This window comes from Schistocerca cancellata, chromosome 7 (genome assembly GCF_023864275.1).
Source record: "Schistocerca cancellata isolate TAMUIC-IGC-003103 chromosome 7, iqSchCanc2.1, whole genome shotgun sequence".
NCBI lineage: Eukaryota > Metazoa > Arthropoda > Insecta > Orthoptera > Acrididae > Schistocerca > Schistocerca cancellata.
The window spans coordinates 544,364,502-544,389,265 of NC_064632.1; the positions used below are offsets into that span (position 1 = coordinate 544,364,502).

At 45.8% G+C, this 24,764-nt stretch overlaps 1 protein-coding gene across 1 annotated transcript in view; it reads right to left on the minus strand.

Moving 5' to 3' along the window:
- The window catches only part of LOC126092161 (uncharacterized), a 1,357,798-nt gene extending 1,353,455 nt beyond the window's left edge, over positions 1 to 4,343 (minus strand). The window contains exon 1 of the mRNA XM_049907632.1: positions 3,266 to 4,343. Within this exon, the coding sequence (XP_049763589.1) occupies positions 3,266 to 3,907 (642 nt within the window). The 5' untranslated portion in view covers positions 3,908 to 4,343. The remainder of the gene's footprint in view (positions 1 to 3,265) is intronic.
- Between the last annotated feature and the right edge of the window lie 20,421 nt (positions 4,344 to 24,764).

Here is a 24,764-nt window from a genome sequence, read left to right on the forward strand (position 1 = left end):
CCTGGTGGTCTAGTGGTAAAGAGCGTGCGGGAAACGGGAAGGTTGCGGGATCGAATCCCGGTCTGACAGCGGTCTTTTCAGCCTGCTTTTAACTCAGTCCTCACCTTTCTACGATGTGAAGATTCGCCGGGAACGACATGCGATGCGGATTCCACATTGAACTGCAAGTAACCTATCTCCAGCGAGGTTACTTGCGTAGGTTAGAACAAGTCGCCGAAGTGGCACACAACTGAAAGGCTTTCACCAGGCCGCTGAGCAACACACAGTTATTGTTATTAATGTAGCACAATTCGTTTCGGGCCTGAGACCAAAGTAGTGTATCAGTTCACTGTATACTGCAATAAACAGGTCGCGCATACAAAACAGCTAGCGAAGAGGTATAAATTTCGGTACGCAAGATGATAGTTGCATCGTAGTCTGGAAAAAGATAGATTATGTTTTAATGGAGGAAACCGCAGTTAGTTTGCAATAATTACGCGTTTATGTTGATACATAATCAGTGAAACGAATGGGTGAGGTACTAACCGCAAATTGAATGAAGGATTATAAAATTGGCATTGGGAACCTCAGTCTTTCTTCATAAACGTCAATACTGAAACATTATCCATTTTTTCGTACGCTGAGCGCTACCGCAACCAATTTCCTCACTAGTGAACACCGAGCGAGATGAGAGACACGTATTCGGAAGGTCGTCGGTTCAGATCCCCCTCCAGCCACCCAGATTTTATCTTCTACGATTTCTCTAAGCCGCTTAAAGCGAACACCGGAGATATGGCACGGCCGGTTTCCTTCCCAGTCCGTGCTTGTGGTCCGTATCTAATGACCTAATCGTCGAGGAGACGTGAAACTCTTGATCTTCCTTCCTCCTTCACTTGCAAATTTCATTGCTACTACTTCCAGGAAATCTGAAGTTAACTTAGATTCTAGTGTTTACACTGAGCAGGTAAACCTCATACCAATGCCCGAACATGATTCGAATCAGTGATCTTTGCTATGCGAGGCTGTAACGCTAGGCAGAGGCCACAGAGGCCGATTGCGCTGGAAGGAGGGACGCGCCAACTTTCATTTTCGTTGGAACAGGGAAAGCAGCGTACTCCACTGCGCTGTTTCAGTAGAAAACAACGAGACAAACAAAACTGCTACTACAGAAACTTTTCGATCTGATACGACGACATGAACGTCTATGAAACTGTTTTTCTTTAATACCTGTTTGAAGCACTAAGGAACAGCATTCAGTTCAATTTGACAGTATCGGGACTGGGGCTATATCTTTCTAATGAAGCATAAACCGAAGGTAACGACAATGATGCAATAGCAACATTAGGCCAGAAACTGTAAAGAGCGTTAGTGACATCTACCACACCCTTGGGAAGATGAAGGAACACTGACACACATTTAGCTGTTCTCGTGACCGCCAGACGTAATTCAGTCATTGTCGAAATTTCAGCTGTTTTCCATCCACAGGCGTCAGCTGGATATGCGACTGTGAAGGATACGTGCGGCGTACAGTGGACCATTAAGATGAAGTGTAAATCAACACAAACAACTGGAGCGGTGCCCACTTTAAACGCCATATGTTCCTACGTCTCAATTGTTTTCACTAGCTACATTTCTGAGATCTTCGAGTAAGTTCGCACGTATACGTTGTCGCAAAGCTGTCTTGGATAAAAAAAAAACGCGCAGACAAGTAGTACAGCTGCTACTTCATTAACAGTGAGCAAATCTGTAGAAATGTGGCGTAATTTTCTCGAGAGCTAGGTATGTAGAGAGCAAAGTCAGTGTTATGAAAAGTGAACGTCTCATAGTCAGTGTTATGAAAAGTGAACGTATCATGGTTACAAGAAACTTAGGATATGCCCATCTTGCTATTATTCTCAGTTACATAACAATTTTTCAATAAATGTTTGAAATAGCTTTGGGTCTGTTTTCTGCTCTCCTATACAATTACTATTCTAACAGGTAGGTGAATGTTGTTGTGGAGTATTAATATGTTCCTTTCCTGAGCCTGTAACAGACTATATGCAAACGGTATCTTCTCCGCATCTTTCTTGATAAGAATAACAACAGTGGATATGTGACATATTAAAGTCCGACTCTTTCTTGAAGACAGTCCTACACAGCTTCAATAAATACATTTTTGGATGACAGCTTACCTGCTTTGTTGATTCAATGTTTATTAACGATCTGATGCAGTCATTATACTACTCTCGAGAAGACGTAATTGTCAAAGTGCTCAAAAATCATTTTAATAATACATTCTTCTTACGGACAGCTGTCTAGAAAACTAAACGGCGGTTGTCATCCTGCATACTATTGTGATAATTACAAGTGTTTTTACTGTAATGGCAGTTACACAGACGTGAGGATGTTTTAATATGAACGAATATGGTAATCAGGAACTACTGCATTCATAAACTAGGAATTGTATTTCTTTCGTTATGTGATTCACCCTGTTGTGTGAGACCGTTTACATAGAATTGTTAACCGTCAACAAAAGTTAGCAGACTGTCGATGTCCAACTGAATGCATTTTTTTTTACATTTTATTGAAGCATCTTCATTGGCCTGAAATACATATACATTCTCTTTAGATACAGCACTTCTGATTTACATAGAATGGCAGAATGTGGTAATTAAATATTCTGCCTTAAGTGAGACTGCGCATGTATTTGAGGCCACTGAAGACGATTGTATGACCTACTCGTTTAGCGTAAGGCGCAGCGCACTTATTTGTGAGACAGGGTGGTAAACCAGAGACAGGTCGGATCGACTGTGGGCTGGTGCACAAGTTGTTTTCAGGCCGTTTCCCACACTCGTTTAGGGAAATGCTGACCTGGTCCTAAAATTGCGACTCATTGAATTCGATACACTAACAAGACCAAAGTCATAACACGTGCAAGAAAGTGTACACGATTCACAGACTGCTCCCTTTTAGGTTACCGTCATGAAGGGCACCCGGCGACAAAGCCAATAAAATAAAATTTGCCAAATTCTCAAAAAAATAGTGAGCCCCGCCCTAGATGGAACAGACGCTATGGGAAAGAAAGAAGGACGATGTGTCAGTAAGTTAAAGCGATACGCGTCTGTGCAAAACGAATATTACATTCGTTAGTTGTGCGCGCACCGCACGAAATCGCTATTGAAATATTCCTAGCAACTGAGGTAAACGGAACAACATAAAAAGTGAAAGACATCGTTTCAGGACGAATGTATGGTAAATATAGGTGCACACTAATGATGTACATGGCTTAACGCACAGTACTCACCCTTGCCGAGTTGTCGTCGTTCTGCACGTGCTCCCTGCTGTCTTCTTCCAGATGTTTCTCGTCAGCATCTTTTGCTGCATCTTCCTCCTGCAGCGACTCGTCGCTCTCGGACGATACGTCGCCGTCCTCCTCGTCGTCGTCGTCGTCGTCAAAGTCGTCGCCGGCGTCTCCTCCGGCACGGACGTCCTCGACCAGGTAGTCGTCCATAGGGTCATGGTGGGAGGCGTGGCCACGCTGGCCGTGACCGCCGTGTCGCCGGCGCGACCCCAGCTGCTGCGGCCCGTACCCCTTCCCCTCCTCCTCCTCCTCATCTTCCTCCTCATCGCTATCCTCTTCGTGGTACTTGTCTTCATTATATTTATCCTCGTCGTAATCGTCCGATTCTTCCGACGAGTCGGCGGCTTCCTGCGACCGGTGGCCGGCTACTGTACCCTCGTCCCCGGCGTTGTAGTAATCGTCTTCGTACGAGCTGTCCTGTTTGTCCCAGTAGTTGTGTGCCGGGGGCTCTTCGGTAGTGGAGCGGTGCGCTTCTGGCACGGACGTCGTCGCGAAGCGTGTTTTCATGAACTCGTCGAGCGGAGACAGACGGCCGGTAACCGCCCCCACCAGGAAGAGGAGACACCACAACATGTTGCCCCGCATATTGCTAACTGTCACTCGCGAGCGGGGAGGGAGCAGTACAGTCTTGCCGCAAGTACTGGCTGCTTTGTTTACAAGGTGTTGGGGGTAATTTGTAGTCACGATAGCTCAAAAAATTCGGTATAGTACAGTAAACGAAGATTCGTCACACAGCAAAACTTATTCTAAAATCGAGTTTGGTTGCGATATGAGAAACGGAGGAAATAAAATGGGTCCCTCAAGGATTAGTTCACGGACCAAAATTAATTGGTAAGGTGCTGTAATTTTGGCACTACGCGGTCAGTGACGGTGGCAGTTCCGAACTGTCGCGGTCCGGGTGTCGGCTGTGCGGAAGGTCGAGACGCGACTGCGTTGCGCGAGCGTCGGCGTGTCGCGTTCGGCGGCGCGGACTGAAGGCAGCGGACGGCCGATCGGTGTGAGCTGCGCTGTGCGCGGGACCGGCGCGGCGGAGGGACTGGCGCGCTCCGCGCAGACTGCTGGCCGGCCGCCGCTGCCGGCGCCCCCACCGCCGCCGCCGACGCCGCCGCTGCCGCCCGCCCATTGGCTTCGCTCCCGGCCCGTCTGTCGCCCTCGGCAGGCGCCGACGGGCGCTGCGGCGACGGCCGTAGACGAGGCGGGCACCTCCCGCGATCGGATCCGTAGTCCTCAGAATGGGTGCACCGACGGCAATTGTTGCACAGTGAGGTCAGAGTGGACGCTACCCGGAATGACTGCTAAGCTGCACCTAGAAGATCGGTACAGTTGCCACGATTGTACTTGAGAGGTGTCATGAGCCCCCTTACTCTGAGTAATTAGATTTTCCTCTCTAATTGCATGCTGTGAAAAGGCGCTATTCCTTCACACGCGGACTTCCCACGCAGCGTCTCTCGTCACCCGGGTGGTCCGGTGGCAGGCGGGTCTTGCTGAACTTGAAAGGGTTAAGGGGCTCCGGAAAGGCTCAAAATCATGAAAAGTTCAATTTTTACTTTTTTGCGTTTTCTGAATCTGCAGACTATTACCTTTTAATAGATATATAATTTATTCAATTCCGAATACTACAACTATTTTTAAATTTTTTTTTGAAATGTGTTCTACATGGGCGTGACCCACTGTGGCGCTGTTAAACTGCTGTCAAATGGTGTTATTATTAACGTCCGTGTTCATCAGGTACATTTTAGTGATGTGAGATAAAGTATGTGTTGTGGCTAACCTGTGATGGTTCAATATCTATCGATGTGTGATTGTCGATTGTTTCATGTTTATTTACTCTGTCGTTATCTCGAAAATATTCGTAATTAATTCTGTTTCTTGAGTCTCTGTTTTGTTGAAGTATAATAATGAGTAAAAGTAAAGTTATTAGAAATCCTCTGAAGGCTTTTAAGAAAAGGAGAAATGTTGGAAAGCCAAAGGTAAGTGTTATTACTGTAAATAATAACATTCTAACATGGTACGAGCGATGCTTGCTTTAGAGAAGGAACGCCTTCAGGCTGCAGACAGGACTGTAAAGAGTCTAGAAATACAAGCAAGAGTAAACAGGAGGAGGAACAAGAGGAAGCTGGAGGAGGAGTTTGCAGAGGATAAAGATAATCCATCCTGTGGACCTGGAATGCACTAAAAAGTTAATCCAATCTTTGTCGCTCGATTCCCAAAACTTTTATTTTCTCATACTAATTACATGTTTTCTAAGGATCTTCAAAAACGTATTTGTTTCAAACTTTCAGTAAATGTTACACAGTACCTACTGCATAATTTAACACAGCCTTTTTCCAAAAAACTGTATATTTTTGAATATATAAATAAAAAATTGCAAAAAAATGTTGTGAATTTTCATTACAATTGAAAAAAAAATCATCTTTAATAACTGAACTAAAATTTTGTAAAATCCCTGTGTTAAGTTGTAGCCCATATTCCAATAAATAATCTGTAAAAAGTTCAACTTCCTACCTCAAATACTTTGTGAGGAAAGATGTAATTTATAAGCGTTATTTTAACATTGCAAGTATAGGGCGTTCCGGAGCCCCTTAAGCTGACGGGTGTGGGGGAATCGAGTGGATGCTTTCCAGACGCCGACATTGTCATAAGAGCGGGAGCGACATGCCCACAGGGGTCTGACGCAGCGGCTGAGCTAGAGATTCCGTTACTTCGCAGAAACTTACTGAAAACACTTTCTGGCGGGCTACCAACGAGGCGTGGGACTGACTTGTGTTCCCAGGCAGTCTTGGCGGGCAAATTCTCGCGTTTTCTGCAAAATCATAACTGTGATTGGCTGGCTCAGGGGATACCTCTGTGACGTAGCAAAATCGGCGCAGAAATTGGCGCCAAGTATCTCCATTGGTGGAATAGCATTGCGTCGGCAATAGAGTGGAATTTTCCGCCGGTTTTCGAGTTGCTGATTGGAACGTTTTAACCACCGCCACTGTCGTGGGGGCGGGAATGTTCTCTGTTCGGCTTGTACAGGTGCTCTTGAGAGGGTAGGCTCTCGCCTTTTGGTCGGGGTAGGTTACAAGACTGAGCTCTCGCTACTCTGGACAGCCTGCCTTCCGTTGGCTGTCTAATATACTTTCATTTAATTGTAACTGTTAGCCGAAGTTGCTGAAGTTTCGACTTCAACGTAACTTTCCGAGTACAGTTGGCAACTGAGCGTTCTGCGTACAAGCGGCCTATGTTGTCCGTCTTGAGCAGTTTTGGCCAAAGTTGACTGTATCGGAGTCACTGTGTGACTTTGCTTGTTAAAATGGATCACTGTACCGTCAGTGATTGTGTGGCGAGCCCTCTTCATCTCACTCAGAGGCGCATTTGTATTGGTAGGAAGTCTTTAGTCTGGAACAACCAGACCAGGATAATTTGTTTCGGGTTATACTCGCGACATTATCATCACCACGATGGGACGTCGAAGCAACCAGCCATCGCTTCCAGTACGCCAGATCGTGTCCTTACAGTTAACAAGACAGCTTGGAAATCAATGTCCGCAGCACCGGCAGATTAGAGAATTTCCTCTGTGATGATCAGAGCTCAGCAGAGCGCGCCTGTTCCCATCTTTTCTTACATGGTTTTGTCTTGGATGTCCATTGCCTGAGTTCTCACTACTGTAGCAGCAATTAATGTTGGGTTGGGTGGGTGTTTCTCTTAAGATTTGAGTTGCAAGGAATTGGCTCCACATACCACTTGCTCATAAATGTCACAATCTAGTTTATGGACAACCTCACCTTCACAGCATTTATTTGAGTATCCAATTTTGATGTATTGTAAATGTTTCATGTGTTTTGTTTACTATTTTTAGTTTAGTCATAATAAATCAAATTGTTATTTTGGGCAAAACTTTCATTCTGTTAATTGGTGGAGCAACCCTTTCATTTGTCACTATGTTAATGAAACTTTCCTTTATCTAATTAATTTCTATCAAATTAAATTATTGCAGGTGCCAAACTTTTTTCTACTCCACTTGCAGGGTTGATTACAGTCAGTTCGCGTTTCTTCTTAATCCATGTGCAACAGAAAAAGTCGGAGTTAGAAATGGGGGGGGGCTTAGAGCATCATTTCCATATGAAGATTCCAGAATAAGTTAGTGTTAAATACACTGCTAGCCCTGGCACCTCGCATACTGTTTTGAACATGGCTGTTCAAAAATGGTTCAAATGGCTCTGAGCACTGTGGGACTTAACATCTGAGGCCATCAGTCCCCTAGAACTTAGAACTACTTAAACCGAACTAACCTAAAGACATCACACATATCCATGCTCTAGGCAGGATTTGAACCTGCGACCGCAGCGGTCCCGCGGTTCCAGACTGTAGGGCCTAGAACCGCTCGGCTACACCGGCCGGCGAACATGGCTGTCATTCAGCCACCGTATACTAGTTTCAACATGGGATTGAACCGCCAACCGGTTGCACATTGAGCCGTAGTTGTGTCCGGCTCTTCGAAAAGGGCGCCAGGCGGAGTGCTTTCGCTTCGCGTCTAGTGTTTGCGGTGGCGCTTTCGGTTTGGCGCGCTGTTTGGATCGCTACAGCCGTCTGTCGGGAGGTCGAGCAAGTGTACGGTCCAGAATGAGATTTTCACTCTGCAGCCGAGTGTGCGCTGATATGAAACTCCCTGCCAGATTAAAACTGTGTGACGGACCGAGACTCGAACTCGGGACCTTTGCCTTTCCCAGGCAAGTGCTCTACCAACTGAGCTACCCAAGCACGACTCACGCCCCGTCCTCAGAACTTTACTTCCACCAGTACCTCGTCTCCTACCTTCCAAACTTAACAGAAGCTCTCCTATTTATCTTGCAGAACTAGCACTCCTGTGAGGAGGGGTCGTGAGTCGTGCTTGGGTAGCTCAGTTGGTAGAACACTTGCCTGCAGAAGGCAAATGTCTCGAGTTCGAGTCTCGGTCCGGCACACATTTTTAGTCTGCCAGGAAGTTTCATATCAGCGCACACTCCGCTGCAGAGTGAAAATCTCATTCTGGAAACATCCCCCAGGCTGTGGCTAAAAAAATGGTTCAAATGGCTCTGAGCACTATGGGACTTAACTTCTGAGGTCATCAGTCCCCTAGAACTTAGAACTACTTAAACCTAACCAACCTAAGGACATCACACACATCCATGCCCGAGGCAGGATTCGAACCTGCGACCGTAGCGGTCACGCGGTTCCAGACTGACGCGCCTAGAACCGCACGGCCACACCGGCCGGCCGCTGTGGCTAAGCCATGTCTCCGCAATATCCTTTCTTTCAAGAGTGCTAGTTCTGCAAGGTTCGCAGGAGAGCTTCTGTTAAGTTTGGAAGGTTGGAGACGAGGTAATGGCAGAAGTAAAGCTGTGAGGACGGGGCATGAGTCGTACTTGGGTAGCTCAGTTGGTAGAGCACTTGCCCGCGAAAGGCAAAGGTCCCGAGTTCGAGTCTCGGTCCGGTACACAGTTCTAATCGGCCAGGAAGTTTCAAGTGTACGGTCGCGTGACGATCGGGGAGTAAGTACTGGGCTGTGACCGGGAGAGGTGGTGGCGTAAGCGGGGCCCTGTTGTCGGGGGTCGTCAACTGCTCGCCACGTGCTTTGCCTGACCTCTTGGCTGTCGGGGCTAAGTCTGCCTTACCCGTATGTACGTGGCTTATGAAGCTTAAAAGCCGTGGTGCAGGAGATCAGCGCGTGGGACCGTATGTTTCTTATCGGCCGTTGAAACCACTGGCAGCGTTTGGCTCTGACGAGCATAAGGAAGTGCGACGTGTTCCCGGCGCTGTGGTGGATTGTGAGAAGTTGAGTACTGTTTTTATGTAACAGAGTTAGTTATATATAAAAGGGGTTTTTCAAGTTCTAGTGAAGTGTATGAGTTTATTCAGCTGTGGTTTTGTTGGACTCTTATCACCACAGTTTTCTTTTGCCTTTCCGCTGGAATGTGGTAATTGTGTTATTTCACTGCAGTGACTGTTGAGGTACATAGATTATTAATTTTCTGATTGTTGAGTACTGAATTTAGTGAAAGATATAAAATTTTCTTTGTACTTTGTATCTGTGATCTGATTAAATACTTCTAATAACCTGACATGCTGTTTTTCAATACTAAATAAACCAATTTAATGGAAATAACGAAATCTAAGAACAACTATTACAATAAAACACAAAACTCTTTTGGGGTAGTGCAAATATCCCGCTTGGTAAAATAGAGGTGTGAAAAAGCTTGGTAGCGGGAGGGTTGAAAAAAACCGAACACAATTTTATTTTAAAACAGGATGGGATGAGAAATAGGATATTGTGATGAAAATTAGACAGAGCATGAAAACCCTATATCGAAACAAGGCCGCGAGAGCAAATGAAGTTTCCTCATAATTATTAAAACCGTAGGGAGAGCCAGCCTCGACAAAACTGTTCCACGTCTTGTGTACGACATACGACATAGGGGAAATACTCTCAGACTTGAAGAACAATGTAATAATTACGGTTCCAAAGAAATCAGGTCAGCTCATAACGGGTGTAATTATCTCCGAACCATCAGTTTAACAACGCACGGCTGCAAAATACTGACAGGAATTATTTACATAAGAATCGGAAAATTCGTAAAACTCGACCAGTTTTGCTTTCGGAGAAATGGAGGAAGACGTGGAGCGCAACTGACCCTTCGACTTATCTTAGAAGATAGATCGAAGAAAGGCAAACCTGTGGTTCAAATGGCTCTGAGCACTACGGGACTTAACATCTGAGGTCATCAGTCCCCTAGAACGTAGAACTACTTAAACCTAACTAACCTAAGGACATCACACACATCCATGCCCGAGGCAGGATTCGAACCTGCGACCGTAGCAGTCGCGCGGTTCCGGACTGAGCGCCTAGAACCGCTAGACCACCGCGGCCGGCTGGCAAACCTGTGTTTGTAGGACTGTTTACAGGAATACATTCTTTGAAATTCTGTAGGGATAGAATAGAATAAGTGAAATATTGTTTACAACTTGTACACAAACCAAATTAGAGTTGTAAATGTCGAAGGATATGAAAGGGAAGCAGTGATTGAGAAGGGAGTGGGGCTTGGTTGTAGCCTATCCCTAATGTTATTCAATCTGTGCATTGTGCAAGCAGTAAAGAAAACGAAGGAAAATTTCGGAAAAGGAATTAAAGCTGACGGAGAAATAAAACGTTTGAAGTTTACTGATAACATTGTAATTCTATCGGAGTGGCAAAGAACTTTGGAATAGTAGTGGAAGGTAATGACAGAGACAATGGCTTGAAAAGGGATTATATGACGAACATCAGAGAAAACAAAACAAAGGCAATGGAATGTAATCGAATTAAATCAGATGTTGTTGAGAGAATTAGATTAAAAGATGAGACAGTAAAAATAGATGAGTTGTGCTACTTGGGCAACAAATTAACTGATGACGGCCGAAGTAGATAGCATATGAAATGTGGAGTGGCAGTTGCAACAACAAGTCTCTGAAAAAAGAAAAATAGATTTGTTAACATTTAATGTAAATTTAAGTGTTAGGAAATCTTTTCTGAAGGTGTCTGTCTGGTGTGTAGTTTTGCACGAAGGTGAAACGCGGACGATAAGCACTTCAGGCAAGAAGAGAACAGAACATTTTGAATGTGGTGCTACAGAAAAATACGGAGGATTCGGTGGATAGATCGAGTAACTGATGAGAAGGTACTGAATCGAACAGGGCAAAGAAGAGATCTGTGGTACAATTTGACTAAAATAAGGGGTCAGTTGACAAGTAAAATTGCAGTCCATCAAGAAATCGTCAATTTTGCAATAAAGGTAAGTGTTGGAGTTGTAAATTGTACAGCAAATGCGAGAGATGATGGGTATAGGTGTTTGGGGATAATGAGGGTTGCACATGATCGAGTGATACCGAGAACAGCATCAAACCTTTCTTCGTACTGAAGGATTAAACAGCCAACCGGTTGCACATAAACGGTAGGTACATTGACCTAGGTTTCGACACCTACTGGGGGTGTCTTCATCAGAATGAAATGTTGTTAAATCGTAAAATTACATTGCTAAAAAGCAATAATCAGATGTTAAGTCCCATAGTGCTCAGAGCCATTTGAACCATTTGAACCTAAAAAGATCAGACTCCGTGTCCTACGGCGCGAGATGGCGAAGTGGAGAAGCCACTGAGTTTGCATTCGCACGTGTGCATCTCACACGCCTGCCTGACCATCCATATCATCAGGGATGGTTTCTTTGTTAAGGGCACAGCCAAGCTCGCTCCCCCATTTTCGCTCTACTCGAGCTATCGCTGAATCTATGCAGACGTCGCCATCGCTATGTTAAACCTCCATCTCCATTCACGGAAGTCTAAAAGAGTCTGGTCTTGTTGTCTAGCGGTAAAGTGCCTTCCTGGAAATCGAAAGGTTCTTGAAATCGAATCCTGATCGGACCATGGATTTTTTCAGTCTACCTTTGACCTCTCAGTCATGCGAAGTTTTGTAAGAAACATCACGTAATTCGGATTTCATGTTAGACTACAGGTCCTCTTTCCGCAGTTCGACAACTGTGGTAGGATAGGGCCACGCAAGCCGCTGAAGTGGAATCTAATAGACAGACATGTACCAGGCGACTGAGCCACACGAAATTGTAGTTACTTTGAAGTGAGCGCTGGCTGCAATTACCTCATTAACGTTATTTGTGTGACATTTGTGTGTACTCATGGTGCGTTTTAAAAATACAGGGTGATTTGTTCCACCGTGTACAAACTCTAGGGATTGATCGATGAGAGGATACGGGACAAAAAAGGTCTAATGAACTTATGTCCGAAAATGCATGGTTTCCATGCTAGAGACCATTTATTCAATCATACTTTGTTACAGAGACTGCAGCCACAATTACGTGTTGAAAATGGTTTCCATGTGCCTCAACGCATTCGCGTACGCGCCGTAACATGTTCTGCCTCACACGTTCACATTGGCCAGACTGCATCCGAATAGTGTCAAAGGCAGCATGAATAGGCTGCTCCAGTGTCTCCATATCTGGATTGGGCTCTGCATACACGACACTTTTGAGACGGCCACGTAACCAGAAGTCGAACGGGTTGACATCCGGTGAACGAGCAGGCCATCCAACTAGACCCCCTAGTCCGATCCATCGACGAGGGAACACGCGACTGAGATGCGTCCAGACGTTAACAGCGAAGCGGACCGATGGACCATCATGTAGCAGCCACAACACCGTTCTAATCATCAATGGTACTTCTTCCAGCAGGGGAGGCAAAGCCACCTGCCAGAAACGCCGATAGTTCCGGCCTGTTAGGCGACGTCGAAGGAAGGCTGGTCCCAAAATACGGTCGCCAGTTATCTCGGCCCACACACTGCGGCTACAGCGATGCTGATGATTCGCTGTCACCATTTCATGGGGGTTCTGCATACTATCCCACAGATGACTGTTATGAAAGTTGAAGACACCACTCCACGTAAAGGTGGCCTTATCTGTGAATAGGATGGATGAAACAAATCCCGGAATCGTGGTTGCCTGGTGAAGAAACCAGTAACAAAACTGCTTTCGGTGTGGAAAGTCTGTCACTAGTAAGCCATGTAGTAACAACTGTCATGGATAACGTTCCACACGGTCGTCTGGCTTATCCTGTACTGGTGGGCCAACTGCCTGGTACTGACTAGAGATGGGCAAAACTGTTCTTTTCAGAGATCGGATCAGAACTGTTCACTCCCTGAAATGAATTAGCTCTTCTTCATGACTCACCACTGATTTACAATAGAAAATAAATGGAAGGCACATTGCCCTTTAAACTTGGTTTATTCCAGTACTATACCTGTATTTTGATCTTACTCGATCCTATTTTGAAGTAACACACATAATGAGTAAGAATTTTGTATTGTTTATTGAAATTTCCACGATATGACAAAGTTTTTGATTATTGATTTATTTGGCACTATCGTGGTTTTTTGGGTGATCGGAAAATGTTGTAACTTGAGATTTACATTAACAATATATTTGGCTATAATGTATTAAAATTTCATTAACCTCATACAAATACATCTCAAGCCATATATTTTTAAAGTGAACGTTTCCTTCCGAAGACGCCTAAAATCGCAAAATCCGTACCAGAATAAGAAAAAAATATATAAATTTGACTGTAAAATTTGACTGTAAAAAATATTGGTGTATCACATTTTGCGATACGTTTATCGGTTCGCTCATAATTAAAGCGTAAATTCGAGTGTCCATAATAAAAATCCTATAGTAAGAGGAGTCATCAGGAACCTAATCTGATCAGCTTAAACAAATAAAAATAAAATAAAAACAAATGATGTATACATAACATAATAATGTAATATACATAGCGGTATTACTACGAAGAACAATATCTAGTAGAGACGAGCTCAGATGTAGAAGCACTGAGTCGAGCAGGTCGAGCCGCGAGCTGTATTACTGTGTGAGCTAAGACCGCAGAGACCAGAGTGACACCTGAGTTGCTTTGCTCAACGCTCTGGCTAGAGTCGAGAACGGTGGGGTGAGCGTTGAGCGGGCGAGTTCCGAGGGTGGGGGGAGCGGTGAACGGCCACCACTCACCCGCTCCGAGACAAATTGTCCATTCCCTTGCAAGCAGGTTGTTGCAAGTAGTTCCTATGTTATCCGCTAGGTGGCTCTCTGTCCTGTTGCTTGCATCAACTGCCCAGAGGGCAGGACGTGTGACTGAAACGATCGCCGACAGAGTGCGATGCGATGTTAAGCTGCGCCAGACACTGCACGCGGCAGACGACACACAGAGACGGCACGGCATATGTGAAACACAAAATCCAATGGGGCACTGCACTATGCAGGCAGCCAAGGTAGAAGCAGGGCAGAGGCCGGCGCTGGCTGTGTTGTGTGGCGTGCACTGTGCTGTGACCAGCAGAGGCACTGCTGATATGCTCCATTTCTCTCTCTCTCTCTCTCTCTCTGCCGTGGGAAACGTTTGGAGCTACCGTTCTTTTTTTCTGAATCACTGATTGTTCACTCCTTTGAAAGATTCAACTCTATGAATCAGTTCAAGAGCGGATCCCCCATCTCTAGTACCGACACAACGGTCGCCTTCCACAGTGTTACTCACATTTTCCTCTAAGTCTACTGATACAACCTAGCTGCCCGCCGCACGTTGCCATTTGCCTTCCAGTAAGTAAACATCATGTCAGAAATCTTTCGATTCGAATACGGAACCATTGTGTACAATGCTGTATCACTTGCACTACAAGGTGAGTCAGCAAGAGAACTGAATCGGACACAACATTACCATTCACTACGACAGGAGACGGCACAACGGCATGACGTATGAGGAATAAAACCTCCCTCTAGCAGGAAACGATGCATACTGTAACCGTAGCTGCATGGTACAACACGTATTCGACCGCAGTCTCTCTCTAGCAGAGTATGATTGAACAAAGGGTCTCTAGCACGGAAACCATGGATTTCCGGTCATAAGTTAATTAGACCTTCTTTGTTCCATATCCTCTCAACGAGCAATCCCTAGAGTTTGTACACAATGGAAAAAAATCACCCTTTACAAACTTTAGAATTAGTTGCTGCCTGTATGTGCAAACCACGAAGTTCTTCCCATGTTAGGCTCACCAGACGAAATGTTAGCAAGCCCCTTAGAAGGTCATGTGATCCCCGTCCCCCACCCCCCGGCCACAACGCTAAGTCATCCGAATGAAAGGGTACGTATGCACCAGTTGCTTACATGGTACCAGAGCTTTAAGATGGATCGACGTGGAAGACGAGAGAATGTCAGAAAGGTTCCACCGTGTTTGGATGTGCCCTTAACCACGGCGTACATGTCCCCCGACTTGTTGGTGCGTCAAAGCGGACTGGTGACCAGTGGCAGCCACGTAAAACGGCGTAAGGACAGCGACCTCCAAACGATCTTATCCGATAGGGGTCGGAGACTAGTAACACACCTTGTCAATGATAAGCGATTTCAAATCAAGAATTTCTGCTGTCAGTGAACGCAGGTCCACCTCAACCAGTTTCCGAGTGAACATCACGAAGTGAAGTGCATGCAGCGAAAGTTTAGACTCTGGTGCCTCGCAAAAAGGCCATTGCTCACAACTAGACATGAAGTTGCACACGTTCAGTGGGCATAACGTGACTTGAGGTATGCAGTTTATTCCATAGCGTCACGATTTGGCCTCTTTTGAAACAATGCTAGTCGTCGAGGGCCTCGACACCCCAATGAGACACGTAATCAGCATTATGTGGAGGATGTAGTTGAGACCGGAGCAAGTGCTGTGATGCACTGGCAGTGTTATTCCTTACCATGTCTTACGCCCACTCAGTCAGGTAACTGGGAACGTGAACCAGGATGTTTATTTCAAAACAGTCGGTGAACATTTACTATCCGCTCTTGATTTTCATTGTGAGTTTATTGAGGGCACTCCGGGGATGGCAACAGTCATGTTGACGGGGCTGTACACGTACATTTCAGGACTAATGCTCATTGACGCACCTTATCGCACCTTAATTGGCCCGATCAAAATCAAGTAGAAAGATGTGTGGGACTATTTGGAGCAGCGAATGAAACGTAGCAGTTGACATCCCCGCAATTTGGTACTCATATGGGATCTAATTTTCAATGCCTTCAGCTGTGCCAAATGGAGCACATTATCAAGGTTGGAGGTGGTGTTACAAGGCATTAGCGCTATGTCTCCCGGTTGTAAATATAAGGGTCGAACAAAGAGTTCCCGTCTGAAGGCATTGCTGCATCGTATATGCAACGTAGCGTGACTCCGATGCGGATTTTTTTAAGCACCAACATCTAGGCAGGGTATTAGCATGGCATTTGTGTCTGTCCGACGTGCATGCGATAAATGTGGAGATGTCAACTATGGCGTCGTTATTACCCAATGAGTCATAACAGGACCAACGTAGTGTTGTTCTTTTCTTGGCTGCAGATGCACAAACACCGATAGACACTCACCGGATAATGAAGAATGTGTATGGGGCAGTGTGCCCCTAGAAAACCACCGTTGTGGAATCGTGCGCGAGAGGGGCTGCTGCTGCTTCATAACGCACGCCTCCATGTCGCAAATGTCAACGCAGAGGTTGCGCCAGCTAAAGTGGGAGACATCTAGCACTCACCCTATAGCCCTGATCTCTCCAAATGCAATTATCACGTCTCCCGTCCCTTAAAAAAGCCCTTGAAGGGTCAACGAATCCTTTCAGATCAAGATGTGCAGCGGGCAGTTACGAGCTTCTTCACGCAGCAGGACACAGTGCATTATCAAACAGGTATCTTCAACCTGGTGCAGCGGTGGGATGATTGCCTCAATGCTCACGGCGACTTTGCCTAATTGGCATACCGATTTTGGACTGTACGGCCTTCTAACGGAAACTTTTCGACCGTCCTTAATAATTTTGTTCAACGTTTTTGCTTTCGTGGGCTAAAAAAGTAAACATTTGTCACATAGCCAAGCGCAAGGAAGAGTTTTGCACCTTGGGAAATTTTTCTGACTCTCTCCTGTAGCCGTCCCTGTAGCAGCAGTTTTATATACAAACATCAAAAAATGTTTTTCAACACCTATGTTCCCAGAACTCCTAGAGAATTGACGCTGACTGTGGATATTGTACCACAGACACAGTCTCTCTGACTGTTCAGAGATGTCACAAAATCCGCCCAAGCCGGCCGGAGTGGCCGAGCGGTTCTAGGCGCTACGGTCTGGAACCGCGCGACCGCTACGGTCGCAGGTTCGAATTCTGCCTCGGGCATGGCAGTGTGTGATGTCCTTAGGTTAGCTAGGTTTAAGTAGTTCTAAGTTCTAGGGGACTGATGACCGCAGCAGTTAAGTCCCATAGTGCTCAGAGCCATTTTGAAACCCGCCCAAAGATATAAACAACCACGCATGAGCAGCGCCTATTAGACGGAGCGGGTCCGACAGCCGATCAGTTCCAGTCATTCCACCAGGAATAAGGTACAAAACTCGTGTTGTCTGTATTTCAACCATGCCTAGACGGTCAATACCGCGGTTCGATTGCATCCGAATTGTTACTTTCTGCCAGGAGGGCTCTCAACAAGGGAAGTGTCCAGGCGTCTCGGAATGAAAAAAAGCGATGTTGTTCGGACATGGAGGAGATTCAGAGAGACAGGAGCTGTCGATGACATGCCTCACTCAGGCCGCCCAAGGCCTACTGCTGCAGTGGATGGCCGCTACCTACGGATTATGACTCGGAGGAACCCTGACAGCAACGCCACCATGTTGAATAATGCGTTTCGTGCAGCCACAGGACGTCGTGTTACGACTCAAACTGTGCGCAATAGGATGCATGATGCGCAATTTCACTCCCGACGTACTCCATCTTTGCAACCACGACACCATGCAGCACGGTACAGATGGGCCCGACAACATGCCGAATGGACCGCTCAGGACTGGCATCACGTTCTCTTCACCGATGATTGTCGCATATGCCTTCAATCAGACAATCGTCGGAGACTTGTTTGGAGGCAACCCAGTCAGGCTGAATGCCTTAGACACACTGTCCAGCGAGTGCAGCAAGCTGGAGGTTCCCTGTTGTTTTGGGGCGGCATTATGTGGGGCCGACGTACGCCGCTGGAGGTCATGGAAGGCGCCGTAACGGCTGTACGATACCTGAGTGCCATCCTCCGACCGATAGTGCAACCATATCGGCAGCATATTGGCGAGGCATTCGTCTTCATGGACGATAATTCGCGCTCCCATCGTACACATCTTGTGAATCACTTGCTTCAGCATAACGACATCGCTCGACTAGAGTGGCCATCATGTTTTCCAGTCCCTATCGAACATGCCGGGGATACATTGAAAAGGGCTATTTATGGATGACGCGACCCACCGATCACTCTGAGGGATCTACGCCGAAACGCCGTTGAGGAGTGGGACAATCTGGACCAACAATGCCTTGATGAACTTGTAGATACTATGCCGCGACGAATACAGGCATGCATCAATGCAAGAGTACGTGCTACTGGGTATTAGAGGTACCGGTGTGTATAGCAATCTGGACCAAGACCTCTGAAGGTCTCGCTGTTTGGTGGTACAACACGCAATGTGTCGTTTTCATGAGCAATAAAAAAGGCGGAAATGTAGTGTATGTTGATCTCTATTCCAATTTCCTGTACGGGTTACGGAGCTCTCGGAACCGAGGTGTTCAAAACTTTTACAGTTTTGAAATTATGGCATTCACATCATGTGTGCTGAAAAACTTTTTCTGTAATGACAAAAATTTCTCCAGAAAAGTAAGGTCTCTCCAAATGTGAGAAACTGTTTGGAGGTACAATATTCCACGTACCTTGTTTTTGTTTTTGAGCCATCAATCTTCTGACTGGTTTGATGCGGCATTCCTTTTCCGTGCCAACACTTCCATGTCAGAGTAGCATTTGCAACGTGCGTCCTAAATCATTTGCTAGATGTATTCCAATCTCTGTCTTCCTCTACAGTTTTTACCCTCTATAGCTCCCTCTAGTACCATGCAAGTTACTCACTGATGTCTTAACAGATGTTATATCATCCCGTCTCTTCTTCTTGTCAGTATTTCCTATATTTCTCTTCCCTCACTGGTTCTGCGGAGAACCTCCTCATTTCTTATCAGTCTACCTAATTTTCAACATTCTTCTGCAGAACGATATCTCAAATGCTTCGATTCTCTTCTTTTCCCGTTTTCCCAGAGTCCATGTTTCACTGGCATACAATGTTTACTCAAATTAAGGCCTATGTTTGATACTTGTAAACTTCTGTTGACCAGGAATGCCCGTTTTTACAGTGCTAGTTTGGCTTTGATGTCCAAGTTGCTCCGTCCGTCATGGGTTATTTTGCTGCCTAGCTAGCAGAATGCTCTAATTTCATCTGCTACCTGGTCACCAGATATGATGTTAATTTTCTCGGTATTGTCATTTCTACTGCTTCTCATTACTTCTTTCTTTCTTCGATTTACTCGCAGCTGGTATTCTGTACTCATTACACTGTTGATTCCATTCAACAGGTCCTGTGATCGTTCACTTTCACTGAAAATAGCAACTTCATCAGCGAATCTTAACACTGATATCCTTTCACCTTAAATTTTCACCCCTATCTTGAACCTCATGCACCTAGGAGGAAATATTTTGTACAAATTTAGAAGTGTTGAAATCGCAAAGGTCTTGTTGGCACCGTATGTAATAGTCTATATACCAATTATTATTCCTTTGCATACAAATAATCACTAGGTGATATCACATTGAGAAGTATTAAAAATACCAGTCGTAACTAAAAACATTTTGAAACAGAAGCTATTGATAGCTAATAAAGATATCCTTTTTCGGGACAGGAAAAATGGTTAAGACATAAAAAAAACAGGTCATTAATAAATATCATACAGGGGTCAGACAAGGAGATTGTATCTCGCCACTTCTATTCAACATAGTCCTGGACGAAATTATCAAGCAGTGGACAGAAAAAGTAAAATGAATTCAGTTAGAAAGAACACGTGCAAACAAGACAATCAGAAAATGCCTAGCATTTGCAGATGACTTGGCAGCCCTCAGCAACAACAAAGAAGAAGCTCAAGAAGCCCTGGAATATTTGCATGAAGTCTCTGCTAAAACGGGGTTACAGATATCATACGAGAAAACACATACATGGAAATAAAGAACAATAATACACATGTCATGCACACAAAATACGGATTGGTTAACAGGATCAAACAAGGCATCAAATACAGAACGAACAGAAAAACTTCAGAAAGCGTACAAAATTACGTGGATGCACTATAATAAAAAAGGAGCATCTCAAGACAGGCGAAACTCGGGCACTACAATACAGTTGTACTACCAGAAGCCCTCTATGCATCAGAAACGACCACAATCGGGGCATTGGCATCATAGAGACAGAAAAGATACAACGTAAAATCTTTCGAAAAATTTTTGGAGCAGTACATAGAGATGGTGTATGGATGAAGAGGCCAACCAAAGAACTATATGAACATACAGGCAGACTCACAGACACACTCAGAAAACGTCGATTAACATTCTTTGGGCACATACCCAGAATGAACAACACCAGACTCACAAAGAGGATTTTTGATGTAGTCAACAGCTCGATCAAAAAGCCAACTGGTTTCATGAAACAAGCAGGAATGAATAAAGAAATAGAAAAAAGACAAATTCAGACAAAACTATGAACACGAAATTTGAAATAAAAGAAACGAAGAGACCAGAGAAAATATGGGCAGAACAAAGGAAACACGAACACAGTCAAAGAATGAAGAGGTATTGGGAAGAAAAAAGAAGAATAAAACATGAATAAAAGGGGAAAATTGAATAATCATGCAACATTCAAGTACAATCACTGTCTTAAGGACAAAAACGTAATACTAATACTAATACTAATAATAATAATAATAATAATAATAATAATAACAAATATCATGTGTTCCAAGGTAAAAGGATCTTCCGTTTCAAGATGGTGAACTACTAACGAAGTATGGCTTTATTGTTCACACGTTGTGTAACTAGTTCTAAAAACATGTAGCGCTTTACTTAACATAAAACTCTGTTACTGAAGAATGAGCAACGTCCTCACAATAGTTTTATTACGTTAGAGAGCACTTAAATATGTAGAACTAGTAATATTTACAGACTCATCACAAAACACAACCTCATGTCTCACATCAACAAAAGCAGTAGAAATTGCCAGAAGCTGCTTATGGCGGTTTCAAGTGTTATTCCTTCACGTTATTCTAAAATCGGTCACTAGAATGAAACACCAGCCAGGGAGCATTATGTGTTCCTCGGTACATTATCCATCAAGTACAACAATCTCCCAATATTATGACAAATTTTCTTGAAATTGGTGGCAGACTATAACTGAACTCGAAACAAAATAGATTTCACAAGCAGTCCCCTGATAACTAATCTACGAAAGTGGGGCTTTAGCCGTGAAAGTTTCGGATTCAAGCGCCAACATATGAAACGGCTTTGGCAACGTGCTCCAATAGTGTTAAGTTTTTTTCCAGTTCTGCGTCTACGTGTCCTTTTTATTTCAGTACGCACAAGGAATTCACGGTCTCTATTCTGCCAACGGCGAGTTCATTGTGTATTACGCCTTTGTCTGTATTCCTTGTCATTTATAAAGTTCCTAGGAGTGTTTCTTTGTTAAATGGTCATCCTTTGCCGGCGGAGAAGCACTTTTCCTCCATTCCTTATGTAACATAAATTATGCACGCGTTCACCGGTAGTGCTGCAAACATAAACGCATCACCTGGTCAACAACCTCTCAAAAACGATAAGCAAGCTTGCAAAACATACTAAGATTCAGATGTTGGATTTGGAGCCGTGGTATTAAGTAATTTACGTTAGAGATTAAATCTCGAAACTTACGACTCTCTGTAATACGAAACAATTCGCAATAAACTGCTACATGGTCTGAATTCGTACTAGGTTTTTTTTTTTTTTTTTAAAAAAAAGAGGTAGTGCCCCTCCGCACCCATATCGGCATAATGGCCAACACAGAAGGTTTACTGCCATCTCTGCAAAAGCGTTTGTTTTCACTAGAGTGAGGTCTCGCAGGATGTGGAATGTTTGCGTAAACCATTAATTCGCGCTCAACTGGAGATAGATTGGGTCGAAAGTTGAACGAAGGGTAGCGGTTTGAAGGGCAGAGGGGAAATAAGTGCCAAGGCAAGAGCCAAGGGGGAAAAAAACCTTGGGTTGTAACAGCAATAGCGGTTTTCTGCTGCCTGCGACAAGCCATGCAAGGGTGGACTTTGTTAGTAGCGGGTATCATGCAGGTCGATATCTTTGACGTTGTTACTAGGTGGCTGCCGCTGGGTGTCGATGCCTGTAACAGGTTAATCATAGTTTTGTGTGCGATAGGTCACATATCAGGTTCATAGTGTAGGGTAATGCTGGCGATTTGTATGTGCGAGCTTGTCGGTTCCCCTGCTCAAGCCTGCTGGTCGGCTTTAATAGCAGCTGGCTATCCAGTCAACGTTACTTATATGCAGGGGCTTGCCGACGTCTGCCGCTTGTGGGTGTTCAAAAATGGTTCAAATGGCTCTGAGCACAATGGGACTTAACATATGTGGTCATCAGTCCCCGAGAACGTAGAACTACTTAAACCTAACTAACCTAAGGACATCACACACATCCACGCCCGAGGCAGGATTCGAACCTGCGACCGTAGCAGTCGCGCGGTTCCGGACTGAGCGCCTAGAACCACTAGACCACCGCGGCCGGCGCTTGTGGGTGTATGTTAACTTGCCATAGGTGGTTACGCCCTTGCTAGTAGTAGCTCATCAGAGGTCTAATCAGCGTCATGTACACTCCTGGAAATGGAAAAAAGAACACATTGACACCGGTGTGTCAGACCCACCATACTTGCTCCGGACACTGCGAGAGGGCTGTACAAGCAATGATCACACGCACGGCGCAGCGGACACACCAGGAACCGCGGTGCTGGCCGTCGAATGGCGCTAGCTGCGCAGCATTTGTGCACCGCCGCCGTCAGTGTCAGCCAGTTTGCCGTGGCATACGGAGCTCCATCGCAGTCTTTAACACTGGTAGCATGCCGCGACAGCGTGGACGTGCACCGTATGTGCAGTTGACGGACTTTGAGCGAGAGCGTATAGTGGGCATGCGGGAGGCCGGGTGGACGTACCGCCGAATTGCTCAACACGTGGGGCGTGAGGTCTCCACAGTACAACGATGTTGTCGCCAGTGGTCGGCGGAAGGTGCACGTGCCCGTCGACCTGGGACCGGACCGCAGCGACGCACGGATGCACGCCAAGACCGTAGGATCCTACGCAGTGCCGTAGGGGACCGCACCGCCACTTCCCAGCAAATTAGGGACACTGTTGCTCCTGGGGTATCGGCGAGGACCATTCGCAACCGTCTCCATGAAGCTGGGCTACGGTCCCGCACACCGTTAGGCCGTCTTCCGCTCACGCCCCAACATCGTGCAGCCCGCCTCCAGTGGTGTCGCGACAGGCGTGAATGGAGGGACGAATGGAGACGTGTCGTCTTCAGCGATGAGAGTCGCTTCTGCCTTGGTGCCAATGATGGTCGTATGCGTGTTTGGCGCCGTGCAGGTGAGCGCCACAATCAGGACTGCATACGACCGAGGCACACAGGGCCAACACCCGGCATCATGGTGTGGGGAGCGATCTCCTACACTGGCCGTACACCACTGGTGATCGTCGAGGGGACACTGAATAGTGCACGGTACATCCAAGCCGTCATCGAACCCATCGTTCTACCATTCCTAGACCGGCAAGGGAACTTGCTGTTCCAACAGGACAATGCACGTCCGCATGTATCCCGTGCCACCCAACGTGCTCTAGAAGGTGTAAGTCAACTACCCTGGCCAGCAAGATCTCCGGATCTGTCCCCCATTGAGCATGTTTGGGACTGGATGAAGCGTCGTCTCACGCGGTCTGCACGTCCAGCACGAACGCTGGTCCAACTGAGGCGCCAGGTGGAAATGGCATGGCAAGCCGTTCCACAGGACTACATCCTGCATCTCTACGATCGTCTCCATGGGAGAATAGCAGCCTGCATTGCTGCGAAAGGTGGATATACACAGTACTAGTGCCGACATTGTGCATGCTCTGTTGCCTGTGTCTATGTGCCTGTGGTTCTGTCAGTGTGATCATGTGATGTATCTGACCCCAGGAATGTGTCAATAAAGTTTCCCCTTCCTGGGACAATGAATTCACGGTGTTCTTATTTCAATTTCCAGGAGTGTATATGGACCTCGACACCCTCCTACTCAGGGTACTCTCCCTGTTGAGCATTGGGTAGAGTTGTTTGAGCCTCGCGTGCTCCTTGTTGGCAACGTATACGATGTGGTCCCCGCATGGAAGTTTCCAGTCCAGCCAGTGGGCGTGTATGTAGTGTTACCTGTCTACAGTGTTGATGTTTGCGCAGTAGTTTCGGTCTGTGTGTGAACAGAACTGCTTCGCACTTGTCGACGTTTACTTTAATACGCCATCGTTACAACTAAGGCTCGGCAGTTCTGAGTGCCATCTGTATTCGTGGATTTATGTTCGGCAGTTTCCAATCTTGCACAAGGATGGCTGGGTCATCAGCGTAGATGCCTAACGTCGTGTTTTGTGTTGCTGGAAAGTCATTAATGTACAGGTCGAACAAGATGGGCTCCGGGATGCTCCCATGGGTTACTCCAGCTTGGATATCGTTTTGTGTCGATTGTTTGCCTGCACGTCAGTGTTAAAACATCTGTTCGTGAGACATGAGTGTATGAGACGTACGAGTCCCTGCGGGAAACCAGCTCCGCTTAGTTTGCGTATAAGGCCGTTGTGCCAGAGACGGTCGAAAGCTTTTTCCATGTCCAATAGCACGGCCCCTGTGGCTTTGTTCGTGTTGTAACCCTGTGTTATATGTTCAACTATGCGGAGAAGTAGTTGTGTTGTTGAGTGGTGATTCCTAAAGCCGGAATGCTCCGGTCTTA